We start from the raw sequence: 21,918 nt of genomic DNA, 5'->3' as shown, positions 1-21,918 counted from the left end.
TTTCACTTGGTAAGGATTATCACGGACGTAGATTTCCTACGACTGCCTGGGCCATAATTCCGGCCATTCCAGGTGGCAGGATGCCGCGGCGGATCTGGTTTATTATCAAGAGCCCGTGAAGGAAATTTACCCCGATGTTGACAGGTAGGCCCAGGAAATGGGGAAGTGGTGGATGACGCGAACGGGCTGGATATTCTTCTAAAGAACTCGAGCACGTGAATTTCAAGTATGTGAGAACGCGCGTCGTAGCCTGGAGTAAGGAGTCATGTATAAAATGGACGGACGGTTATTTTTATTCCTAGCTGAACGGTATTTACTCAGATGGCCGCGGGGCTCTACGGACTCTTTTGTAAATGTAACTATATAAGGGGAATGCTCTGAAGGTAAGACAGGCCGGGCACGAGCTGTTATAAGCAGTTAATTAATGAAAATGATACAGCCACGCATAGACCCTTTTTGCCGCCGAAAACCAACTATTCCTCCGTAAGGTTATAAATCTTCTGGATGCTGCGTAGCATCTCCTCGTGATCGATCTTCAGATCCTTGAGCAATCCGTCCTCAAATCCGAATACCCATCCGTGGACGACGGGGAAGCGATTCTTGGCGTAAGACTGCTGGACGGCTGCCGTCTTGATGACGTTGCGGCACTGCTCGACGACGCTTATCTCTACTAGGCGATTGTAGCGATCCTTCTCGTCCTTGATCCCGTCCAGCTCTTTCTCGTGCAGGCGGTAAACGTCGCGGATGTTCCTCAGCCACGGGTTGAGCAGTCCCAGGTCCTTGGGCGTCATGGCGGCTTTGACACCACCGCAGCCGTAGTGTCCGCACACCACGATATGCTTGACCTGCAGGTGACGGACGGCGTAGTCGATGACGCTCATGACGTTCAGGTCGGTGTTGACGACCAGGTTGGCGATGTTACGGTGGACGAAGGCCTCTCCCGGGCCCAGGCCGGTAATCTGCTCAGCCGGGATTCGCGAATCGCTGCATCCTATCCATAAGTACTCCGGGTTCTGACCCGAGGATAGCTTGTCGAAGAACTCGGGGTCCCTCTCCCTCTGCTCCTCCGCCCAGGCGCGGTTGTGCTCGAACACGCGGTCGTGCGTCTGCTTGAGATACTTGGAGATCTCCGAGTGAGACATGGCGCGCCAACCGTCGGTGCCTGCGGACGAATAGCTCCTTGGAAAACTGCCTAGACGTATTTGCTGCCGAAAGGTACGCTGAAATGTAGACGTGCTAGTTGAGCAGAGAGTGCGCTTTGTTGTTGTTGCTGCTGCTGCTGTTGTCGCAAAGAGGTGGTGGGCTATGCGGGCTTTATGAGGCATCGGACCCGATGAGTCAAGTAGGCGTGTATAAATATCGGCGCGTTGAGGAGGAAGCCCGAGGATTTCCTTGGTACCTCTTAGATATATGCAAGATTTGTTGAGACCGCCCAGGTTCCCGGGGCGCAAGAAGACGTCAATAGTGGGGGATCTACAGACGGAGTCGGGCCTCTTGTACTGCGTTGAGTACTTTTATTGTATTTATTTTGTATTTGTTTTATCTGCTTAACCTAAACTAAGGCTTAGGTATTCTCTTTCTAGGTAATCGTTCACTATACATACGTCCTTCGTGATGCCTTTTTAGCTTACTAGGTTAATCCCGGCTGAGTACCTAATCTAAACCAAGATAAACGAGCCCAAGGTTAATAAGATGGGGTTGAGTTGAGTTGAGTTGTTCTGAATAGGAACCTGAATTTTGTATATCCTCAAGTGCGAGGAGGGCACAAATACATTGACCACAAATTCGGTTTGTTGAACCTCTTCGAACTATTTCCAAGTCAGAGTTATATAGTTGTGCCTTTCTCGGACTTGAGGACATAAGAGTCAAGACGCATGGAATTGTCCTCGAGGCTTTTGTCATGTTCTTCGAGGTTCGAACGCTGCCAAATAGTCACTTTTCTCAGCTTCTACCTATCTCATTCTTACATAGTACGTTCAGCTAAAAGACGCTAGCTATTCTAGTGCCTCTCTAACCGGAATGGCTTGCATCATATCGTAATTCCGGGTAGGTTATCTACACGCTAGAGTATAAGCGCGTCTACGGACTTACGCACTACGATCTTAGTCCAATTTCTAACCTCTAGTGGAGGGGGTTATGTGCCTAAACCCATGGGAACTTGACCTTGGGTGGTTCTGGGTCCCAGGTGACATAATTTTATTTTCTTATATTTTTGCTACCTGTAATAAATGCCGCTGGAGTGGTGAGAAAACGCTTATTATCCATCACTCTGTAGAAGCCTCCGCCATTGATATATACTGCATACGGCATGATAGCCGAGGATTGGATTCCAAGCATAGAGCTTGACACGAAGACTACGAGTTCGTATGGCCTTAGTAACGAGTTTTGTTGAAGTGAAAGAACATCGTGGATATCTGTTATGGAACTACGAAAATTCCATGCGACACTGGCCAAGGTAGAATGAAAAATTGCAGAAATAATTTCTTTACCGTCAAGAACTCAAGCATACCTACCTAGGTACTATGTACAATTATACAGATGGAACTATAAATTTCAATTACGGCACGGAAACTCTTATACTTCGTGACTTTAACTAAGAGTTTGGTGGCGTAAAGTAATTTATTGGAATATATCGATCATCTACCTCTAGGTACCTACCTCCTAAAGTACCTACGGTAGATATTCATCTCAAAGCTGATGCGGTGAGGCTAGAAGTTCGTGTTAGTTACCAAAAATCCATGAAGCCTCACGACCCACTGCGGGATAAACAAGCCCTAACTAACACAGGCACAAGACGGTAGATGATCTATAAATTCCCAAATCAACACTCATAACTAACGGCCAGAGATGATTCTAAGCACAAGATAAATATTAGCACTTGTAGCGCGTTGAACGGAGGCCTTTTCAAAGTGATATGTCTGGAGAGTGAAAGAATAAAAGAACTGGCTTTTCCAGATTCGAGGCGAAAAAAAAAGGTCATCTCCCCCGGGAAGGCTCGAACTTCCAACCTCCTGATTAACAGTCACTATCATGTTTGTTAGTAATGAATGAACCAGGCTCCGTCTCATGAATTAGACTTACGACGCGCTAGCCAATTGCGCCACAGAGGACGGTCTCTTGAAGCAAATGCCTCATTGGCTGCTAGGCGGTTTCCAAAGACCCCTTTTAAGCGTTAGGGTTTACATCTCGGTACAGGAAGAAAAGAACAAAGCTATACTAAGCTCCATTAAAGTCCAAGCAAGCGGAATGTCGTATAACTTCGCGCCAAACACTATTGCGACGATGGTATCGTATGTACTTTGTCATCTTTTTACCTACGGGAGAGCTGTAATGCGTCTCGTTTTTCTTTTCTTTATACGTCATGTATGAGAGCGTCTGGACTGTGCCTACTTCTACGTCTCGTGTACCACGAACCTGGTGATTTGGGGCATGGAAACCTCGGGACGAGCAGCTAACCCTGTACAATAGCGCGGGCTATAATCCCGTGCGGCTTCGGGGCTCCCAACGAATTCTTCAACGGCTGCTTAAGCAACATATAATACAGAAGCGCGTGACCGCTTCGGGATTCTTAGCAGCGTGCTTTAGCAGTAGTGTGCTTATTTATTTATAGAAATAGGCGCCAGTAATGGAAGACGGGGTTTTGAAGCATTGGATTTTGTTTCAAGCGTTACTTTCATCACGCCGCCCCGTTACGCTAAACTATCCTTCGAGGAGTCGGGGGCAGGCATAGAATAGTAGGAAGTAAAATCAATGATCTGCGCAGGAGTGATCAGGACTAGACTTTAGACAAGCTCTGCATTTGTACGAGGTTTCGGATAAAACAATGCTAGAAAGGGACTCTGTTATTAGCGAAAGAAAATATATCTTGAGTTTCAAAGGTATCCCCTCGAACAGCAAATTCTCTTTTCCGGTAAGATGCATTAAGGCTGAACCGAAGGGAACATAGAGACGAATAATAAAGAATAACCCGCAAAGGAGACATGGGAGGTGGTTTAAGTTGATATAACTGTTTCATACAAGGCTCGTAAGTTGAAATAGGTTCATACACAGGTTTCCGCAACCTTTTGTGGTTATAGAAATTTTGGGCGGATCGATCTCGGCTTCAAATAGACCAGATCTATTCTTCTCAATTAATCATGATAGCTTGTGAAACGTTTGGGAACTTGTTGCTTCCTATGAAGGACATCGTTAGGCATCTGAAGACAATGTAAATTCCTGCTGAAAACGCTTTTCACCTAGTTATTTTTCATATCATATTGAATGCTTGCCCTTCTGTTCCGTTATGTCAGTGCTGTGCCCGTTATATGCTGTCATACCGTGGATCTATCCCCATGATCATACAAGCTTCTATCGACCTCTGACGATATTTCAGAGACTTATAGGGATATGATATGGATTCTGGGCTGAAATTTACATCTAGCTAGCTAGATTATGCCCATATAGACTCAGATGCGTCCTGGCCGCTTCGTAGTTAAAACTCCGCCGAGCAATCTCAATCGTGACTGTAAGACAAGCTTTCAGAAGCGAAATCAGGTGATGTACAAAGGTTGGCCGATGTTTATAACATTAACCAGCTCTGTTTCAAAAACTTTGAAGTAGACTCTGGACATTGATAAAAAGTAATATTGCGCCCGAACGTATATCTTCAGGAACAACACGCACTTGTCTTTGATGTAGGCACCTGACTTAATTAAATTCAATAAGCTATTAATGACTCTCCTAAAGCGGCTACAGGGCCCTGTCACCATTTTGTCACAAGATCAAGTCTCTTGTTATGACGCTGCTAAAAAGGGGTAATTTAGAAAGGAAAAAGAAATCACGAAACTCTCGCCGCCTTTAAACGTTTGAATGAAGTCCTATATAGGCGATAATCGAATTCAGGAGTACGGGGAGCTTCTTGTGACAATCGCGGCGTATATCAAAGGTATTGAGCGAGCCAAAGGACGCAGAGAGTGTTTCGTATCAAATAAGAGCGTACCAGACTTTCTGGCAGTGCTAGAAGGAGCAAAACCTTTGGAATGCCCACGAAATAAAGAAGCAGAGAGAGAATGACGAGGGAGAGAGGAGAGCAAGAAGATAATACAGAGATGCGACGGACTGGAAAGAGTGCTGTAGGTCATCTAATGAATTACAAGCATTGAGCTTTTGCTGTACAATATTCGAAGCCAGCAAACATAGGATTTCCCACAAGCAATGTTAAGATGAGACTAGTCCTGTATGAACAGACGAACTAGTCCAACAGTCGAAATAAGCTAAAAACTGGCTGGTAAAAGCCGCTGTCTAAGGACGGACGTCACGACTAACCTACTGATTCACATGGCTAGGTGGAATCCTCGTGAACAATGCAGTTGTTTCTCTACTGCTTGATACATCTAGACACAAGATACGTTAAAGGCTATCTTTAATATGCGATTTATTTCTATTTACCGCCTTGAGAGTCTGGATCAACCTCAATTCAGTTCAGTGATATCTGTAGCCTGAGCGATGGAGCGGACGTACTGGATGTAGCGCTCTTAAGGATATCAATAGTGCTCTTCACGTACTAGGTACACATCTATGCGTGGCTCGGGCGTCACTGTGAAGAGATACAATGTTCACAATCTTGGATAAGTACTGGGAGTGGTACGGTGTGGCGTGATCGGCTATGTTCTGGTGAGTGTCTGTCGCTTCCATGATTAGCCTCGCGTCTAACGTGGACTCGGCAGATTACCGATTAGCGCAAACCATTAAGTGTAAGTAATTTTGCTTTCCCGCTGCTGTTTCTTATTTAATATCTAATTTGAGTTCGTATATTTCCCAAACTCGTGAGGCCCCGTCCGCGCTTCGATGGTTCAGCAGAACCAGGACTTGATAAGTAATAGCTGCTTCATATCTTCCTTTGCTGTCTAACTCGGCTATGTTAGGACATCGCTTTTGGAAACGCTCGTTCCGATGAGCGGAATAAATCACTCGTAAGTAGAATCCTAGCTCTTGGTGCCTCCCCAAGCTACTTCGTACCTAACTGATGCACATCAAAGTGCGATCCTACGCAAGAGCAGAAGGAGAGAGCTGGATGACTCCGACTCTATGATGTCCTCGGATTCCGAGGAGTATTTCACGGCTCCTAGTTGCCTCAATGACGACAAGAGCAACTCACCTCCCGTTTTCAATAATCGTTGTGATCCTGACGACCTATGACGAGTCATCCAACTGGCATTCTCGTCTTCGCCTAGCACTAGATTTTTGGTCTTGTCTGTTTTCTACCAGCATTACCTACTGCAACTCGTTCCGTACGTAAATTTCTCCTAGTTTCACCTACAGCGGACAATTTCATCTCTTCCAGGCTGTTCATTTTTATTTGCATCCATCTGAGACAGCTCTGGGAGCTTAGTTCCCGTGTAGAACGGCGCGGAAGCACGCTTCGCCATCCTGTTCCTACAAGCACGTCTACAAAGTACTGTTCACGAGATACACGTGTTTTCACGAGGAGCAGAATGCTTATTAGCGCCCGTCTCTATCGACATGTAACTATATATTAGGTAGGTACGAATCTGCTAAAGACACTTTGTCTTCCCCATATCACGGCACTTCGAGCGTATCACTTAGTCTAAGATCGCGGCTGCTCGCGCCGACAGTGAAGTTGAAGATGCCTGAAGGAACTACCCAGCTCTTCTTAGCCGTATCCCAGACGCTCAGGTCTCTCCTCTTGATATCAAAGGCGACGATATCCTCCGCGCCAGGCTCCAGGGCCAGCTTTTCGAATCCTCGAAGCTGCTTCGGAGGTGCAGTCGCGGACTCCGGGTAGCTTATGTATAACTGAGCTACTTCGGAGCCCCGGACGGCTCCTGAGTTAGTAATCGTGGCTGTGACGGTTACGACGGTCTCCCAGAGGTCGGCGTGGCCTCCGGGGATGATATCTCCCGTGGCGGGGCCGGCTGTTGGTCGCCCATCGACGAAGATGTTGGAATAAGTGAAGTTGGTGTATGCTGCGTAATGTTTAGCCAAGTTAACATCCGAGAATGAGAAAAGACGAGGATGGGGATGAAGATGCAACCTACATAAACCAAACCCAAATTCATATCTAGGCGTGATGCCTTCTTTATCAAATCTGCGGTAATCGACGTACAGCCCCTCCTTGAAATCGTCGTTTCCTCGGACGCTACTGGTACCGTAATCCGCGGCGGACTTGGCGATCGTGTACGGCAGCTTGCCCGAAGGGGCCGCGTCTCCGTAGAGCACGTCCACGAGCGCGTTTCCGTTCTCCTGAGAGGGGAGACCGGCCCAGACGATCGCCTTGACGTTGGGCTGCGCCAAGATGGTCTCGAGGATGACGGGGCCGACGGAGTGCACCACGACTATCACGTTTTTGCTCGTGGCCGCCACGGCCTTGACGAGATCGTTGCCGTTGTGCCAAGGATCGAGATTGTTCCGATCGCCCACGTTGTTTTCCACCGTGATATATCCCTCGCCGCTGTCAGAGGTGATGAACACGATAGCGGCGTCAGCCCCGTCTATGGCCGAACGGAAAGAGCTGGTGCTGTCAGACGCGGACAGGCCTATCTGCGTCCCGTCGGTCTGGGCCCTGGTTTTGATAGCATCGGCGGGAGCGCTGAAATAGGGATACGAAGCAGTTCCGGAGCCCCAGCCCATTCCCAGAGCACCTGTGTTGCATCCCTGATCGACACACGAGTTGATTCCCTGGGGATTAGCAACAGCGGCGGAGCCGACCAGACCGAGCTTCTTGGGCTTTTTGAGAGGAAGGATACCGTCTTCGTTCTTCAGGAGGACGATCCCATCCCTCGCTGTAGCGCGGATGTTCGTCTTGTGAGTTCCTTGCACGTTAGCTTTCAGATTGGTCGCAGGATAGCCGCTATCCTGGCCAAGCAAGTACCACGCCGCTAGGACGCGGCGTACCATGTCGTCGAGACGCGACTGTGGAACCTGACCGCTGCTCACGGCTTGGGTCAGCTTCGAGCCCCAGTATTGGGAGCCGCCGTTGAAATCGGTTCCGGGCATGGTCATATCCAGCCCGGAAGTCGCAGCTTCGACCGTAGAGTGCTGCGCGTTCCAGTCCGTCATAATGTAGCCCTGAAAACCCAGCTCCTTTTTCAGGAGCGTGTCTAGAACGTACGGGCTGCGTGATCGTTAGTCGTTAGCCGTTAGTCGTTGAACCGAGCGGTTGCTGAATCTCTCGAAGCGAAGCTTGTAAAGGGAAAAGACTCACTTCTCGCAGGTCCAGGTCCCGTTAACCTTATTATACGAACACATGACGGACGCGACGTTGGCGTGGACCGCGTCTGCGAAGGGCCAGAGGTACAGCTCGTGTAGCGCGCGGTCGTCCACGTTCGAGCTTATGGTTTCGCGGTTGAGCTCCTGCTCGTTGAGGATGTAATGCTTCGCGTTAGCTTGGACACCGGCGCTCTGCATGCCCTCGATCGTCTCCGCCATGGCGATGCCTTGCAAGTAAGGGTCGGCGCCGAACCCCTCCCAATTACGTCCGCCCACAGGATTCTTCCCTAGAGGACCGGCGACGGGGCCGAGCAAGACGTGAACGCCGCACCCCTTGAACTCCTCAGCCATAAACTGTCCCCGCTCCCTCATCAAGGCGCGATCCCAAGTCGCCGCGACCTGGATTCCCGGGACGAAGGCGTTGTTTCCCGTGGCGAATCGGACACCTAACGGTCCGTCCTGCAAGCACAGCTGGGGATAGCCTATGGAGTTCGCCGGGGCCGTGTTGCCGACGCAGGGCCCTTTGTTCCAGCCCACGCCGGTAACGATGTTGACCTTGTCGTTCTGGGACAGCTTAGCTAGAGAAGCGTTGGCCTTTTTGTAGGCTGCGGCCCAGTCGAGGGTCGCGGCCGCGGAGGCCGTAGAGAGAGCCGCGGCGAAGATGGATAACCTCATGGTTGGGAACCGAACTTGATGCGTGCGGAGCAGCGAGGCCGACCCAAGCCCTCGCGGGCCCCTTCGAGTCTTATACGCCACGTCCGAAGCGTGTCGGAACCCCGCCAAGCGTCCGGGCCGCCCATGAGACGTCGAAGATGCCAGATCTGGAAACGGACGGAGGAGGATACGAAAAGGGGTTCGAAGGGCTTCCCCACAGCGTTCTACGCCGGCAAGGGGTCGATCTCTCGTCCCATCTTGGCCTACGGCAGCTCCTCGGCTCTTGGCTGGTTGCGCCCAAGATCTTCTATGTTTAAGCGAGCAGCGTGGCATTTTCCCGGGGGGAAAGGGGGGGAGGATAGGCTCTTTGGGGCTAAAAACCTCTGGTTCCGGGCCGCGTCAGCCGTAAATTAATTAACGGGTAAGGTTCACGCTACGTAACCTCGCCCCTACGCGAATCTCGAGGTCCGACATCACATGAAGACTTGATTTGGAACGCGTCGCATCAGAAATTCCCTCCGCGAAGTCCTGCCTTCGCGCGAGTGCACAGGCACGACGTATTCGATCCTAATCAGGGAGGACCGCGAGTCCAGCCGAGACGGATAACCCCATGTATGCGCCTTATGCCGAGCCAAATCTGATAAACTCGAATGTGAGGCTCGGTTGGCTGTATCATACGCCCGCCGCGCTCGGTCGCACGCTTAGCTAGAGTATTTACGACAGCTATTTACCCAAGACATCTCACCGAAAAATAAAAAAAGATTTATTCGACTCGGCGAATATTGAAAAATTAGGATTTACCCGAGTCAGGTCGAGTTTGTAGTTGACTTACGAATTCGCCGATCCGAACGAGTTGCGATTTGAAGATAGGCGTGGGTCAGCCTGTCGCGAACTTTGAGCCTTGCAGCATGAGTTCTCTAGCCGGGCAGTACGGGAATTCTTTTAGTATATGCTTCGAGGAATTTTTACCCCCGCCAACTATAATAAATTAATAACTTTACGAAACTCTGTCCAAATCTTATCAATGATATATCATTTGTAGCGCAGCGGATTGCCTCACAGACTTGTTCGATGAGGCATGCTCTTGAAGCGACTCAGAGTTTAAGTACTACGTGGCCCCAGAGTAAAGATGTAAAAGTCTATGCTGACAATAAGTGTAGAGCGTAGTCGTCATTTAACATGGGGCATTCGCTACGCACCACGTATTGATGAAACGAGGGCTTCTTCATCTGTCTTCGGATATATGCACCTTTTCGACCCGGTCTTCAGCCCAACTGGGAGACTTGACGCGAATGAAAACTTCACTCGACAAAAGTTATCGAAAAGAATTATCATAATAGATGTTGTACCACATGTCTATTTAATTAGAGCATGCTAGGTACCTAATTTATACTGTCTCCGGTCACGTCCTAAGTTCTGACCATGACCTCCTCGCCACCGCGATCATCACCACCATCTTGATATGGGCCGGAAGCTTCCGTCATTCATACAGGGGTCGGGGTGAACTGCGAGAAGAATTCCCATGTGTTAAGCGGCGCAAACGGGGTGGACGACCCGCCGTCGGCCTCGGACGGGTTGTGATCGCCCTTATGAATTACCCACGTGACGGGAAATCCATCCTTGCAATTCTTGTATACCGTCTTAACGGACTGGGCACCGTTAGGCGCTGGATCGGGCGACACGGGTGTGCAACCGTTATTTTTGACGAACCGATCGCGCATCGACCGCCCGCCCGCCACATTGAGCACCGAGTCCGACGTGCCGTGCTGCGCATAGTAGGGTACCGGGTCCGTCCCACCCACGCACCCGCTGAGTAGACCACCTGAAAGTACGGCCACAGCTCGGATAATCTTAGGACGCGCGCAGGCCAGTGCGAAGGACATCGCGCCGCCATAGCTGAAACCTGTCGAGAAACGCAGGTTGGTGTCAACGCAGAGATCAGCTTCGACGGTCTTGACCATCTCGTCAAAGAAGGTCAGGTCCTCGCCGCCGGCATTACCCCAGCCGTTGTTGAGACCGTTGGGCACCACGAAGATGGCGCTATTGTTGGCTAGCGGCGACAGGCCGTAGTAAGGCAATATACCGCCACGGTTGGGGTCCTCCCCTTGCACAATCCTGGTTGCGGTGCCGCCAAGCGGGTGCCACAGGAAAACGAGCCAGTAGGGGTGCGTCTTGTCATAGTTGTCGGGAAGCTTCATGATATACTGCCTCGATTTCCCGTTAACCGTCATTGTGTATGTCTGGGAACCTATCTTCGGATCGTTGCCACATCCTGCCGACTTGTCAGCGACGGCGAGGTCGAGGCGCACTAGCATTAGGAAGGCCAGGGCCACGATGAAGCGGAGTTGTCGCTGCATATCGGACACTTTGAGGTCGGCTGTGATGCTGTAACAAAGAAGCTGCAGGTGCTGTAGAAGAATAGTGTTGAACCGGACAGATCCAGTTTGCAATCCGGACGGTCCTTGGGGACAGAAGTATGGGCTGTACATCATGTTGGTAATGGAAGTCGAGCAGGTATTTAATAGAGGCCTGCTGCCGGCTCTGGGCCTGCCACTATTGACACGCGCCGTGGACTATCTGCGGAATGTTACAACGAAGGACGTATGCCCTTGATTACCCGGAGGATCTTGTATTGACCGCGGCGACTTGGACCACAGCCTAAGTATGGACCTCATATGCGCTCGAATTGGGTAAATTCCGTTCGGAAGCTGTGAGAATGGGTACGGTAGAGAGTGTTGTTATTCGTAAAAGCCATCTTAGATCTACCACTCGCCGTTTTCCGATTTCCCGTTCTCCATCCCGTTCCCCATTCCGGCCCCAGGAACCCCTCCCGCTCGGGATTCAGCTGCGGCATTTAAGGTTTTCATGGTGTATCTGCTTCCGAAATGATGCGCCTCAATCAGTTTGCAATAATACCGTAGGTTGGAGCTTTACGAGCCGTATAGTGTTGCCAAAGAGCTTTTGCATTGGGTAGTCAAAATACCAACTTGGTTGTCTGCGCTTTCAATGGTATCTATTTTATAATGATGCGGAGAAGGGCTGATGATTGGCATGTGAAACTTTGCAACGTCCGATAGTGATGAACGGAAGTCGTGGACTCGGCGCCAATCTATCTGACAAGCATCACATGCTCTCAACAACGGAACTTCGACATTGACTTTAAACTACTTGCTTCACAATGGGAGGTGTTTGTTACGCATGAGGCGGCAATCCTAAAGGCGTTAAATGTGCGGAACGCAAATGATGAATACCAAGATGGTTATTTGGAGGTTGTAGATGGGTGGTAATTTGATATTGTATTAGGAGATGTTTTCTAGTAGTGGGCCACGCCCAGCCCTACAAGGTCTGGAGGCGTGGGGGTTTGGGGCTTGGGGCTTGGGGTCTAGCGCGGAGGCTAGGTATTTGCATGGGGAAAGTGGGGGGAGGTCCATCTGTTTTGTACAGTTACCTACCTCCTAACTTATTTGATTTGTAATCCTTTGCAAACCATACCAAGTTAGGTATTCGCTGCTACATAGTACGCCTATTTACATAATGGAAATCCTCGAGCAAGCGGAAGTCTTCACTGAGAAGGGCAGTGACTATGAATTTGACTACACGAGCATCATTGTCAAGCAACACGGTAAAGTTTTCTACGCTCAAAGCCCTTACCGACTTCAGCCCCATTCTGAAATCAACCTCGACGAAGCGAATTTGTTGGAAATACCAGTCAACAAGATTTGGCCCAGCTGGGATCCAAAATTAACCCAAGCACCTTCCAAGCTGCCTCCGAATACCTACGTCAAGAAGCCAAGTCTCCTGGATTTCAACCCAGCCACGTCCACACAACTTGGCAATCAGCTTCTAATCGAGGCGGAAGTGTGCCAGATTCTCATGGCACATCCGCACCCGAACATCGTGAAATATCCTAGGATGTGTTGTGGAAGATGGTGTGGTAAAAGGCCTTTGCTTTGTGGAGTATTCTATGACTCTCGCTCAGAAACTGAGAATGGGTGAAGTTGTCGATATTGACCGTTGTATGAAGGGGATCGAAAGTGGAGTTCGCCATTTGCACACTCTTGGTTTTATTCATAATGATTTGAGTCCACATAACATTATGATGGACGGTGATGATCCTATCATTATTGATTTCGACTCTTCTAGGCGACCAGGCGAGGAGCTTGGTTGGAAGCAAGGAACGCCAGGTTGGACGAAGGAGGATATGCGATATGCTGATCGCGATAATGATTTTTATAGCATATCAAAGGTTCGTGAATTTATGGAATATGGCACCCGAGGAGGCGCAGGCTCCGGCCATCTTCGTCGGACGCATTGGGTCAGGTGATGCAGTCATGAAGTCTGGTACCCACCGCGATGCGCTCGCTAAACAGCATCAGCTAATTGTATTTGAGATGGAAGCTGCCGGCGCGTGGGAAGAGGTCCCGTGCATCGTTATTAAGGGGATCTGTGACTACGCTGACAGCCACAAGAACAAGCGCTGGCAGGATTTCGCTGCCATCACGGCAGCAGCAGTTACGAGGGCCGTCCTGGACCGGTACGCCCCATTAGATAGTGGTGTATTTGTTGAGACTGTTCTCAATCAGGCTGTTTCAGCGCCGCAGAATCAGAACACCGTATCGAACAATAACTTCAGGAACGGGACCCAAATTCATTTTGGAAACGTATACGGCGTTAATTTTACCTAAAGCACTTAAGTAAGTTTATTATATTTAATAAATTTTATTTAAATACAATTAACATTTATATAACTGCTTCCTAATAGTTCCGTTACTTGTTTTAATAGGTATAAAATCACCTCCCACCGAAGTAAAATAAGCTAATACCAAAGATATACCTTAACCCAAATATATATCTCGCCTTGCCTAAAAGAGCAAAAAGTTCGCTATAAGTACCTAGCTATACCTAGGTACATAAGTGGTTGCCTTTCTGCCAGACTTCTTAAAAGATGTCCCTCTCACTGGTAAAACCGTATTCAAAACTTCCAATCTTTACAAAGCTTATAATCCCTGACCGGGTTAAGCTCTACGTGTAAGATAATACCAACCAAACAAGTCACTTCGAGATTACAGACTTGCAGCGGCGGCTATTGAGACTCTGCCAATAAGATTACGCTTCCGCGTCCTCGCATGGACAGACGTAAATTACGATTTACTAGTTGGGAGTAAACGATATACGTAGATGAACTTGGTCATTCTTAAATACTCATCAGGACTATTCATGGATCATTACATATTTACCACTTCTCAACGTAGGGTCGAATATCAACCTCCCAGGTGAATCCCGAGCGATGCTGCGTGTGCAAGCTCCAATAAGTCTCAGCAATCTGACAAGCAAGCATTAGCAAGTAGTCCACGGATTATCCATTTCGTATGTGAGAGAGTTGAAACTTACCGAATCAGCGCTGATCTTGCCGTCGGGCGCACCGCCGTTAACACTAGTGTACGCCTCAGTCCTGGGCCCAGTGATGACGCCGTCGATGATGGCGTGCGCAACGTGTACGCCTTTAGGCCCGTACTCGCGGGCAATAGACTGCGCCAGCGCCCTCTTTGCCCACTTTCCTGCAGCGAAGGTAGCGAATCTGGCGGATCCCTTCACCGAGGCTGTGGCGCCTGTTACGATGAGCGACGGCGGGTGTGGAGAGGAGCTCACGGCGTCCTCGAGTAATGGGAGAGTCTTTTGCGCAAAGTTGAAGAAGCCTCGGCTATTTATTCATGGGTCAGACAACTGTTCCCGAAGGATGTACACTAGTACGGAGAAATTGATGTGGAGGGAGAGGAGAGGATGAGTGAACAGCGCTTAGTCACATACATATTCACATCGATGCTGTCTTCCAGAACTTGGGGGTCAATCTCGACGAAGGGCGTAGGCTTGAGACCTCCCGAGGCGTTGTAGATAGCGGCAGTCAGCTTGTGGTCCGGCAGTTCCTTGGCGATGGTTTCAAAGGCGGCATCCAGAGAGACCCGGTCTGTTGCGTCGGCATTGATGCCGATGGCTTTACCGCCTGCCTCATTGATTGCCTTTACACTGCCCTCATAGGTCGCGGCTGTTCGCGCCAGAAGCACTACTGGATACGCCTTTGCGAATCTAGCTGCTACAGAAGCACCTGCAATTTATATTTGTGTCAGTTGAAATTACAAGTTATACGCATTTGTTCCCAGCCAAGTACAACTGTTGCTGTATATCGTGATAGGTGCATTGCGATAGGTTGTGGGGTAGAGCAGCTCACCGGTGCCTCCGCCGGCTCCGACGATGACTGCGTAGAACTTGGACGCCATAATTTATAAAGAAATAGTTTGATGTGACTAAAGATTATGGACTCAACCGAATCAGCCGAAGTGAATAGGAAACAAGGTAGAATCGCGCACGATATCAAGTTCAATTTGGAGACGACGATGAGGAGATATAATGACGACTTATATACTTGGACAACGCGACCGGGAATAAGCAATCGCGGTGGTTTAGTTAGCGGAGCATGACGGGCGCTATTAATAATGGGTTTGCTGAGAAAGCCGTGCACCAACCCCGCAGTGTCGGGCGACTTACATCTCGCCCTGACGTTTGACCTAAGCTTGCGACGCTATCACGACATTTGACGCAACGGAGCTGCGATTTGTAATCGCTTCGTGCATGCCCCGGGATTGCCGTACCCTCGAATCTGTTCATTACGAGATGGGTTCTCGCGACTTATTATTAATCATCAATTCTTGATTACTGAACTTTAGGCAAAAGACATAGAACTAGTGATGCGTGAGTGCCTTGAGTTTACGAAGGGCTGGCGCGCCCCTTGCAGCCTTTCGCACGTTACACCCCCTTAGCACTATCGCGAAGCATCATTCCCTATTAGGTAAAATCAAAACGAAGAAAGGAGATAGTTAGAATTAAAGGTAGTAAGGCTAAGGATGGAATCGTATCTATCCCGCCATTACCCCGTTTCTTGAGACCGCCACTAACGTCTTCCACACAAACGTTTACCTGTTTTCCCACAACCCTCTCTTTATTAAGACCTACTAACGCAACCGTCCTTCCACCGCGGCAACCAGAATCGAAGAGATGGGATACGGCCATGCATCTGGCTACGGACGTGGAGGGTCCCGACCGACAAGCACCGAAGAGAATCCATTCGAGACCGACAAACGAAACCGTCACTACCTCGCGACCCGAAACACGACAAAGCCTCCGTACGAGATCCTGCCACACGAACCGATGAGCTAGACCGGCCAAGGGAATAGACAGCATGGCTACAGGCACGAAAAAGTCGATACGGTCGTAGGTCGAACCATACGTGCCGGTTCATCGACCCGCGGCAGTCACCAGTTCGCTACGACAATCACCAGTTCGCTACGACAGACACCAGCAAGAATACGAAACGAGTTCCGACCACGAAAAGATAGTACCTATTCCTAAACCCCTAAAGAAGCGATTACTCGGCAGAGATTATTAGTTTCGCAGCCGTTCCATCGAACCCGCCGGCCCAACCATACATATAAATCCTCCTCCTTCGCGCCCCAGACGTCGTTTTGCTTCCAGTTCCTAACCTTCTTCCAAAAGACGCCCGGGAAGCGTAGGCGAAACATGGCGAGCAGCTGGACCAGCTCGTCGGGGTACTGACACGACCGCCCCGTGCGTCGGTACGTGCCGCGGTCCCCCTCGTTCGCTTCCCACTTCGCACAGAGGTCCTGGGGGAGGCCGCACCAGAAACAGCCGGAGAAGGGTTGCAACCGCTTCTTCTCGAAGATCTCGCGGCGGAAGCGTTCCGTCTCCTCGCGGAAGGTCACCCCTTTCTCGCTGTGGTAGTGGGGACACGAGGACGCGGCGTGGGCGGGACTTGGGTCGTGGTCGGACGATCCTTTCTCCGAGTAGCCGAGGGCGAAGCATAGCTCGCAGGCGTCGGAGAGGTCGGCGATGAGGCGGCAGAACCGTTCCCACTCGGCGCTGTCTCGCATCCGACCTCGCCGGGCTTGAATTAGCTGCGCCTCCACGCCCACCCCCGGTTTATTGCCTCCGGGAGCTAAATCGATATATATGACTTTATCCCGCCGGTCGATGTTATCCCCGTCTATGTGATTTCCGTTTATATGATTCCCGTCTATAGTATCCTCGTTTATGTTTTCCACGCCCTTATTCCCTGGATCATGGTCCCCGTCGATAGTATCCCCGTTTATGTTTTCCACGCCCTTATTCCCTGGATCATGATTCCCGTCTATAGTATCCCCGTTTATGTTTTCCACGCCCTTATTCCCTAGATCATGGTCCCCGTCGATAGTGCGAAAGCTATCGTCGAAACCGAATGCCGGATCTTCTTCGGAATCCCCGATCAAGATTGCATCGGGAACGGAAACGAGACCTCGCCCGCACTGGTCACACCGTACCTCGTCCGATTCGCAACACACCCGATCCCCCCGCCCGTCCATCACCTCGTCCAGGATCACGCGCCGACAACGAGCGTTCGCCAGGTAGTCCGTCATCGCCTGCTCCCGCGGTGCGGCGCTCGCCAACGTACGCCTTCGCTTCAGCTGCTTGCTGGTAGCGTACTTCGGCGGCGCCTGCGCCCGCGCGTTCGACCCCTCGTCTCGCACGATGCGTCGGCAGAGCACGATCGAGTCGGCAGGGGCGCCATCCCTCCCGGCTCGACCGCTCTCCTGCGCAAAGTCGCTGAGACGATAGGGCGCGTCGGCATGCACCACCGCGCGGATGTCAGGAACATCTAGACCGGCTCCTAGTGCGTTCGTTGCCGCGATCACCCTGGACCCCAATGCCCCCGTAATCCAATCCTCTACGATACGAGCTTTTTGCTCGTCCGATCCTACCCCGCTATAATACATCGAACAGCCCAGCTGTTCGCCCACCGCCTTCGTCCTCCCTACCGTACCGCAGTACACGATCACCTTCCCCCGCTCGTACGTGGCCAGCAGCTCCACCACAACCTCGGCCACGAGCGCCCGACGGATTTCTTCTTCGCTGGGGGACGACCCCGCGGCACGTGAGGAGGGACCCGCCGACGGGTCGAACATGCGCACGTGATAACGTAGGTTAGCGCGCGTGGTGGGTCGTCGAAACAGCTCGACCTCGTACGGCCGCAGCTTCATGGCGCGGTAGAAGTTGGTTTCGTCCTGCAGCGGCAGGGTGGCGGTCAGGAAGACCAGCTGCACGCCCGTCTGCTCGAGGATGCCGCCGATCTCGACGAAGCCTTCGCGGAACCGGGTCTTCTTGTTCCGGGCCGCGTACAGCACGTCCAACACCATGTGGCACTCGTCCACCACGATCCGATCCAGCGAGCGGCTCTGCTGCAGGCGGGCCAGGTAGGTCTGGAAGGACTTGCTCGTCAGGGTCTCGGGCGTGACGAAGACGATCGACACGTCGCTGTCGGTCGGGGCGGACGCTCGGTACACGAACGTGCGGATGCCCGCGACCTGGCAGCGTCGTTGCATATCCTTCCGCAGCGCGACCAGCGGCATGACGACCAAGGTAATGCCGTCGGGCGCGCAGTAGGCCGGCAGCATGAACGACAGGCTCTTCCCGCCGCCCGTGCCTTGGACCTGCACGATGGGCGAGTGACCTTGGACGATCGCCTGCAGCACCTCGAACTGACCCGGGCGAAAGGCGGCGTCGTCGTCGTGCGTCATGAGGCGGAACCGGCTGAGGAGGTCGGTCCGGCACAGCCGTTCGAAACGCCTCGCCCGGCCTTGCTCGCCCACATCGCGGAGGGACTCGAGCCGCTGGTCGTTCAGCGTGACGTGGTCGCGCGTGCCGAGCCCCAAGAACCGGTGCCAGCGTAGGCTGATGACGCGAAAGCGGTCCTGACGACGCTCCGTGCCTTGGTCGCCAAAGACGACGAGGCGGGTGTACACGACCTGGGCCGTATGGCTGCTGTGTCCCGCCTGCTCGTCGAGCACGTGATCGCCCCCTCCCTCGTCCTCCACCCCCCCGCCTTCCTCGTCCTCGTCCCCGTTCCCAAAGGCCCCGTATAGGTACCGGCGCGAGATGGCGATGCAGATGTGCCGCCACGAGCTGATGGTCAGGTCCACGCCGAGCAAGCGGCGGCCGTGCTGCTGCAGGAGCCGTTTCACCCGATCCGGCGGCCACGATCGAAACTCGGCGGCCCGGTACCCGACCATGCCTTCCTCGTCTTCTTCCTCCTCCATATCCTGCGCCACGTCCTGCTCGTAATAAAGATCCCGCTGCGGATCTTGTCCGGCTTCTTCCTCGTCGAACCCGCCGACGACGTCCCGCGACCACAGGTACGGGCTGCACTGGTTGGCCCTTTTCATCGACATCTCGATCTGCTGCCAGAACGGCAAGACCAACCACAGGTACCAGACGACCAGCTCGCCCACCTCCCGGGGTAGGTAGCGATGGATCACCTTGAGCTTGTTCAGGTGGCGGTACCCCTTGTGGTAACCGACGACGAAGACGACCATGTCGTGCTCGACGAAGACGTTGCGGAGGCCGCCCTGCTTCGTATTGCAGACCCGCAACCCGAGCAGCTCGGTGCTCCGCGCCGGCTGGCCGCCCGTCATGTGCATCAGCACGAGGAGCCGTCCGCGAAACTCGTCCGCGAGCGCGCGGTAGGCGTCGGACGCCTTGGATCGGGTGAGGTCGGACCGATTCCCTAACCAAGCCTTTTGGAGGGCGGGGTCGGTGGTGACTTGGGAAAGGAGGGCGGTCCGGCCGTCCAAGGTCCACGGGTTTCTCGGGTCTCGAACGAAGGAGTGGCCGATCCGCCATTCGGCCGCGTCGTCGCGCAGGTGGCCCCAGGGGATGGCGGGGAAGCCGTCCCGCTCGCCCGTCTCTTCGTGGCGCGGGAGGAAGAGCAGCTCGCCCATCTGTTCGCGCGTCTCGTTCACCAGGGTGTGCAACATGTCGCGCAGCTGGCCCATGCTAAACTGGAGGGTCTGGTACTGGATGCGATCGCCGTCCCAGGCCACCTTCCCCTCGGCCGCGGTGGTGGTGGCGATGGTCTTGGCGTACGCGAACGTCTTGAAGATCCACGACATCGGCGTGGGCGCGCGGGTGTCGCTGCCGGTGGGGTGAACCATGTACGCGTTAATCTTCGGGACGAGAAGATCGTGCAAGCCCGTCGCCGACAGCTCGGCCTCCTTCCGCGTCGCTCCCTCGGCCACGGCGCGGCGGATCTGGGCCTCCCGTTCGATCACGGCGTGGCTGTAGAGCAGGACGCGCGAGACCTTGAGGACGGCCGCGTATCGCTGCGTGTAGTGGCCCGGCTCGACCCAGCCGTGGTCCGGTCGGACGCCCATGACGGCCAAGCCGCTGATCAGCACGCTGTCGTAGTGGGAGGCCTGCAGGGGATGGTCGAGCAGGGCGATCCACAGGTCCAAGCACCGCTCGTCCAAGGCGCCGGCCAAGTCGTCGTCCACCCCGACCCTCGCCCCCTCCTCGGCCAAGTGGTAGAAGGCCTCGCTGAGGTAGGCCTGGTCGGGCGTGAGCCGGTAGGGCGGGCGCTCGTCGTCGGGCCAGGTCCTCGTGCGCTGCAGGTATAAGAGGATACGGCCCGTCCAGGCCACGTACCGGTTCCAGCTCGCCGGCTGCAGGTGGATGTTGAAAGGTAGCTTCGGCATGTCGCCGTCGACGCGGTTGAGCGAGAACAGGACGTGGGAGGCCGACGGGGCGTCGCGCAAATGATCCCGGGCCGCACCGACCACCCGATGGAAGCTGGCCAAGATCAGCTGCATGGCCGGCTCGTCGTCACGTACGGGGCCGACGGCGGCGAGGAGTCGGTTTAGGGTTTCGGGCGCGCGGTGGTCCCGTAGGTGGTGGACCCAGCCGGCACGATTCACCCAGGGATTCGGCGCCATCTTCTCGTCGGCGAGGTCGGGGGCCCGCTTCATCTGCCGGTCGGCTCGATCGAGATTGTGTAACCCTTTTTGGAGTAAGGTGGCGCTACGGGCCTGTTCCCTCGAGAGCGAGCCTTGCGTGGGGACTGTCGGAGGGGCTGGGAGAGAAGAAGAGGCTGGGAGAGAAGAAGAGGCCGCCATAGAAGGAGCCGTGGGAACGGCCGTAGAAGAAGCGGGGGAGGCGGGAACGGCGGCGGCGGAGAGTGGGGTAGGCGGTTCCTGATCACGCGTTAGCCAAGGGGTTTCCCGATCGATGGCAAAGGCCCCATGCCTCCTGGTCCAGCGTAGGGGTGTACGTACGGGTCTTTCTACTTCGAACCATTGGCTCGCTCGGCGGCTCGGGAAAAATTGTTGACACCGCACACCTGTCCGCCAAGGCCACGGGGCTGCGGGAGAGCCTTTCGGCTGTCTTCCGCGGGCCTGGTTGTTGACCCAGCCGTGATGCTTCCAATAATGCGTCTGGATGCCCTCTTCCGTGCGAACGATGTAGGGACATTGACGACAGGCAAACCCGTTCTCGGCCGGAGGAGCTAATTGGGGGATAGCCGGAGCGGTAGGAGGCGGGTACGGAAAGTCGATCAGGTCGTCTTGTGTTCGACGGATACCCGGGATCGCTTGGATAGCCTGGACGAGTTCGGCTCGACGGGCTTGGGTAATATTGCTGTGGAACGGTTGTCGTAAGTGTCGGTGGATTTCGGTACTAAGACAAGCGTACTGGCAAGGAAGACAAATGGCTAACCCTGAGCTCGGGTGATGATAAAACGGCAAAATGGGCATATCCATGTCGATGGTTGGGGAAGGGAGGATATACGGGAGGAGAGAGAAACAAAAGAGGAACGAAGAGAAAAACGAAGGGGCCATAGTAGGGCGGAAAACTAGGTAGATATAGAGAGGGGCTTGGACTATCTACCCTTTTACTAAGATCGTGTAATACGTGATAAATGTCTTAACTTAATACCGCGTATCCTTATTGCAAAAAGCAAAATTACGGTGGATAGATTGATTCGAGTTAAATATACGTCATGGATGTGACGAACCTATACTCAGGTCCGTTAGAGTATAGTAATTGGAGTCTTGATTTTAAGTAAATAATAACGATATGGGTTAAGTATGTGATAAACCTATACTTAGGTTCGTTAAAGTGTAATAACTAAGGTTTTAATTTTAAGTAAATAGTAATAATACGGGTTAAATGTTAATAAAA

General features: G+C 52.6%; 6 protein-coding genes across 6 annotated transcripts; 1 reads left to right on the top strand and 5 right to left on the bottom strand.

Annotated features, from left to right (window-relative positions):
* Positions 1-473: 473 nt before the first annotated feature.
* F4812DRAFT_453318 (carbonic anhydrase) lies at positions 474-1,142 on the bottom strand (the record flags this gene model as incomplete). Its single annotated transcript, XM_047936465.1, has 1 exon — positions 474-1,142. One exon carries the CDS (start codon positions 1,140-1,142, stop codon positions 474-476), a length of 669 nt encoding a protein of 222 aa, XP_047786078.1.
* Positions 1,143-6,456: 5,314 nt separating this feature from the next.
* Positions 6,457-8,226, bottom strand: F4812DRAFT_445269 (glycosyl hydrolase family 3 C-terminal domain-containing protein). Its single transcript, XM_047935564.1, has 2 exons — positions 7,038-8,226; positions 6,457-6,965 (listed from the first exon to the last, which is right to left on the bottom strand). The coding sequence occupies exons 1-2, from the start codon at positions 8,056-8,058 to the stop codon at positions 6,559-6,561; spliced, it is 1,428 nt and encodes a 475-aa protein (XP_047786077.1). The 5' UTR covers positions 8,059-8,226; the 3' UTR covers positions 6,457-6,558.
* Positions 8,227-10,346: 2,120 nt separating this feature from the next.
* Positions 10,347-11,177, bottom strand: F4812DRAFT_453316 (alpha/beta-hydrolase; the record flags this gene model as incomplete). Its single annotated transcript, XM_047936464.1, has 1 exon — positions 10,347-11,177. One exon carries the CDS (start codon positions 11,175-11,177, stop codon positions 10,347-10,349), a length of 831 nt encoding a protein of 276 aa, XP_047786076.1.
* A 1,219-nt stretch (positions 11,178-12,396) lies between these two features.
* Positions 12,397-13,547, top strand: F4812DRAFT_463320 (uncharacterized protein; the record flags this gene model as incomplete). Its single annotated transcript, XM_047938189.1, has 3 exons — positions 12,397-12,759; positions 12,842-13,025; positions 13,099-13,547. The coding sequence occupies 3 exons, from the start codon at positions 12,397-12,399 to the stop codon at positions 13,545-13,547; spliced, it is 996 nt and encodes a 331-aa protein (XP_047786075.1).
* Positions 13,548-14,095: 548 nt separating this feature from the next.
* Positions 14,096-15,137, bottom strand: F4812DRAFT_463319 (uncharacterized protein; the record flags this gene model as incomplete). The annotated part of the gene is made up of 4 exons (XM_047938188.1): positions 14,096-14,185; positions 14,254-14,563; positions 14,671-14,965; positions 15,029-15,137. 4 exons carry the CDS (start codon positions 15,135-15,137, stop codon positions 14,096-14,098), a joined length of 804 nt encoding a protein of 267 aa, XP_047786074.1.
* Positions 15,138-16,200: 1,063 nt separating this feature from the next.
* On the bottom strand, positions 16,201-18,485 carry F4812DRAFT_453315 (P-loop containing nucleoside triphosphate hydrolase protein; the record flags this gene model as incomplete). The annotated part of the gene is made up of 2 exons (XM_047936463.1): positions 16,201-16,270; positions 17,395-18,485. 2 exons carry the CDS (start codon positions 18,483-18,485, stop codon positions 16,201-16,203), a joined length of 1,161 nt encoding a protein of 386 aa, XP_047786073.1.
* Positions 18,486-21,918: the final 3,433 nt, after the last annotated feature.

Source organism: Daldinia caldariorum, assembly GCF_022478825.1.
Source record: "Daldinia caldariorum strain CBS 122874 unplaced genomic scaffold F4812scaffold_24, whole genome shotgun sequence".
Lineage (NCBI taxonomy): Eukaryota > Fungi > Ascomycota > Sordariomycetes > Xylariales > Hypoxylaceae > Daldinia > Daldinia caldariorum.
This window is presented reverse-complemented; position numbering and strand designations above follow the sequence as displayed.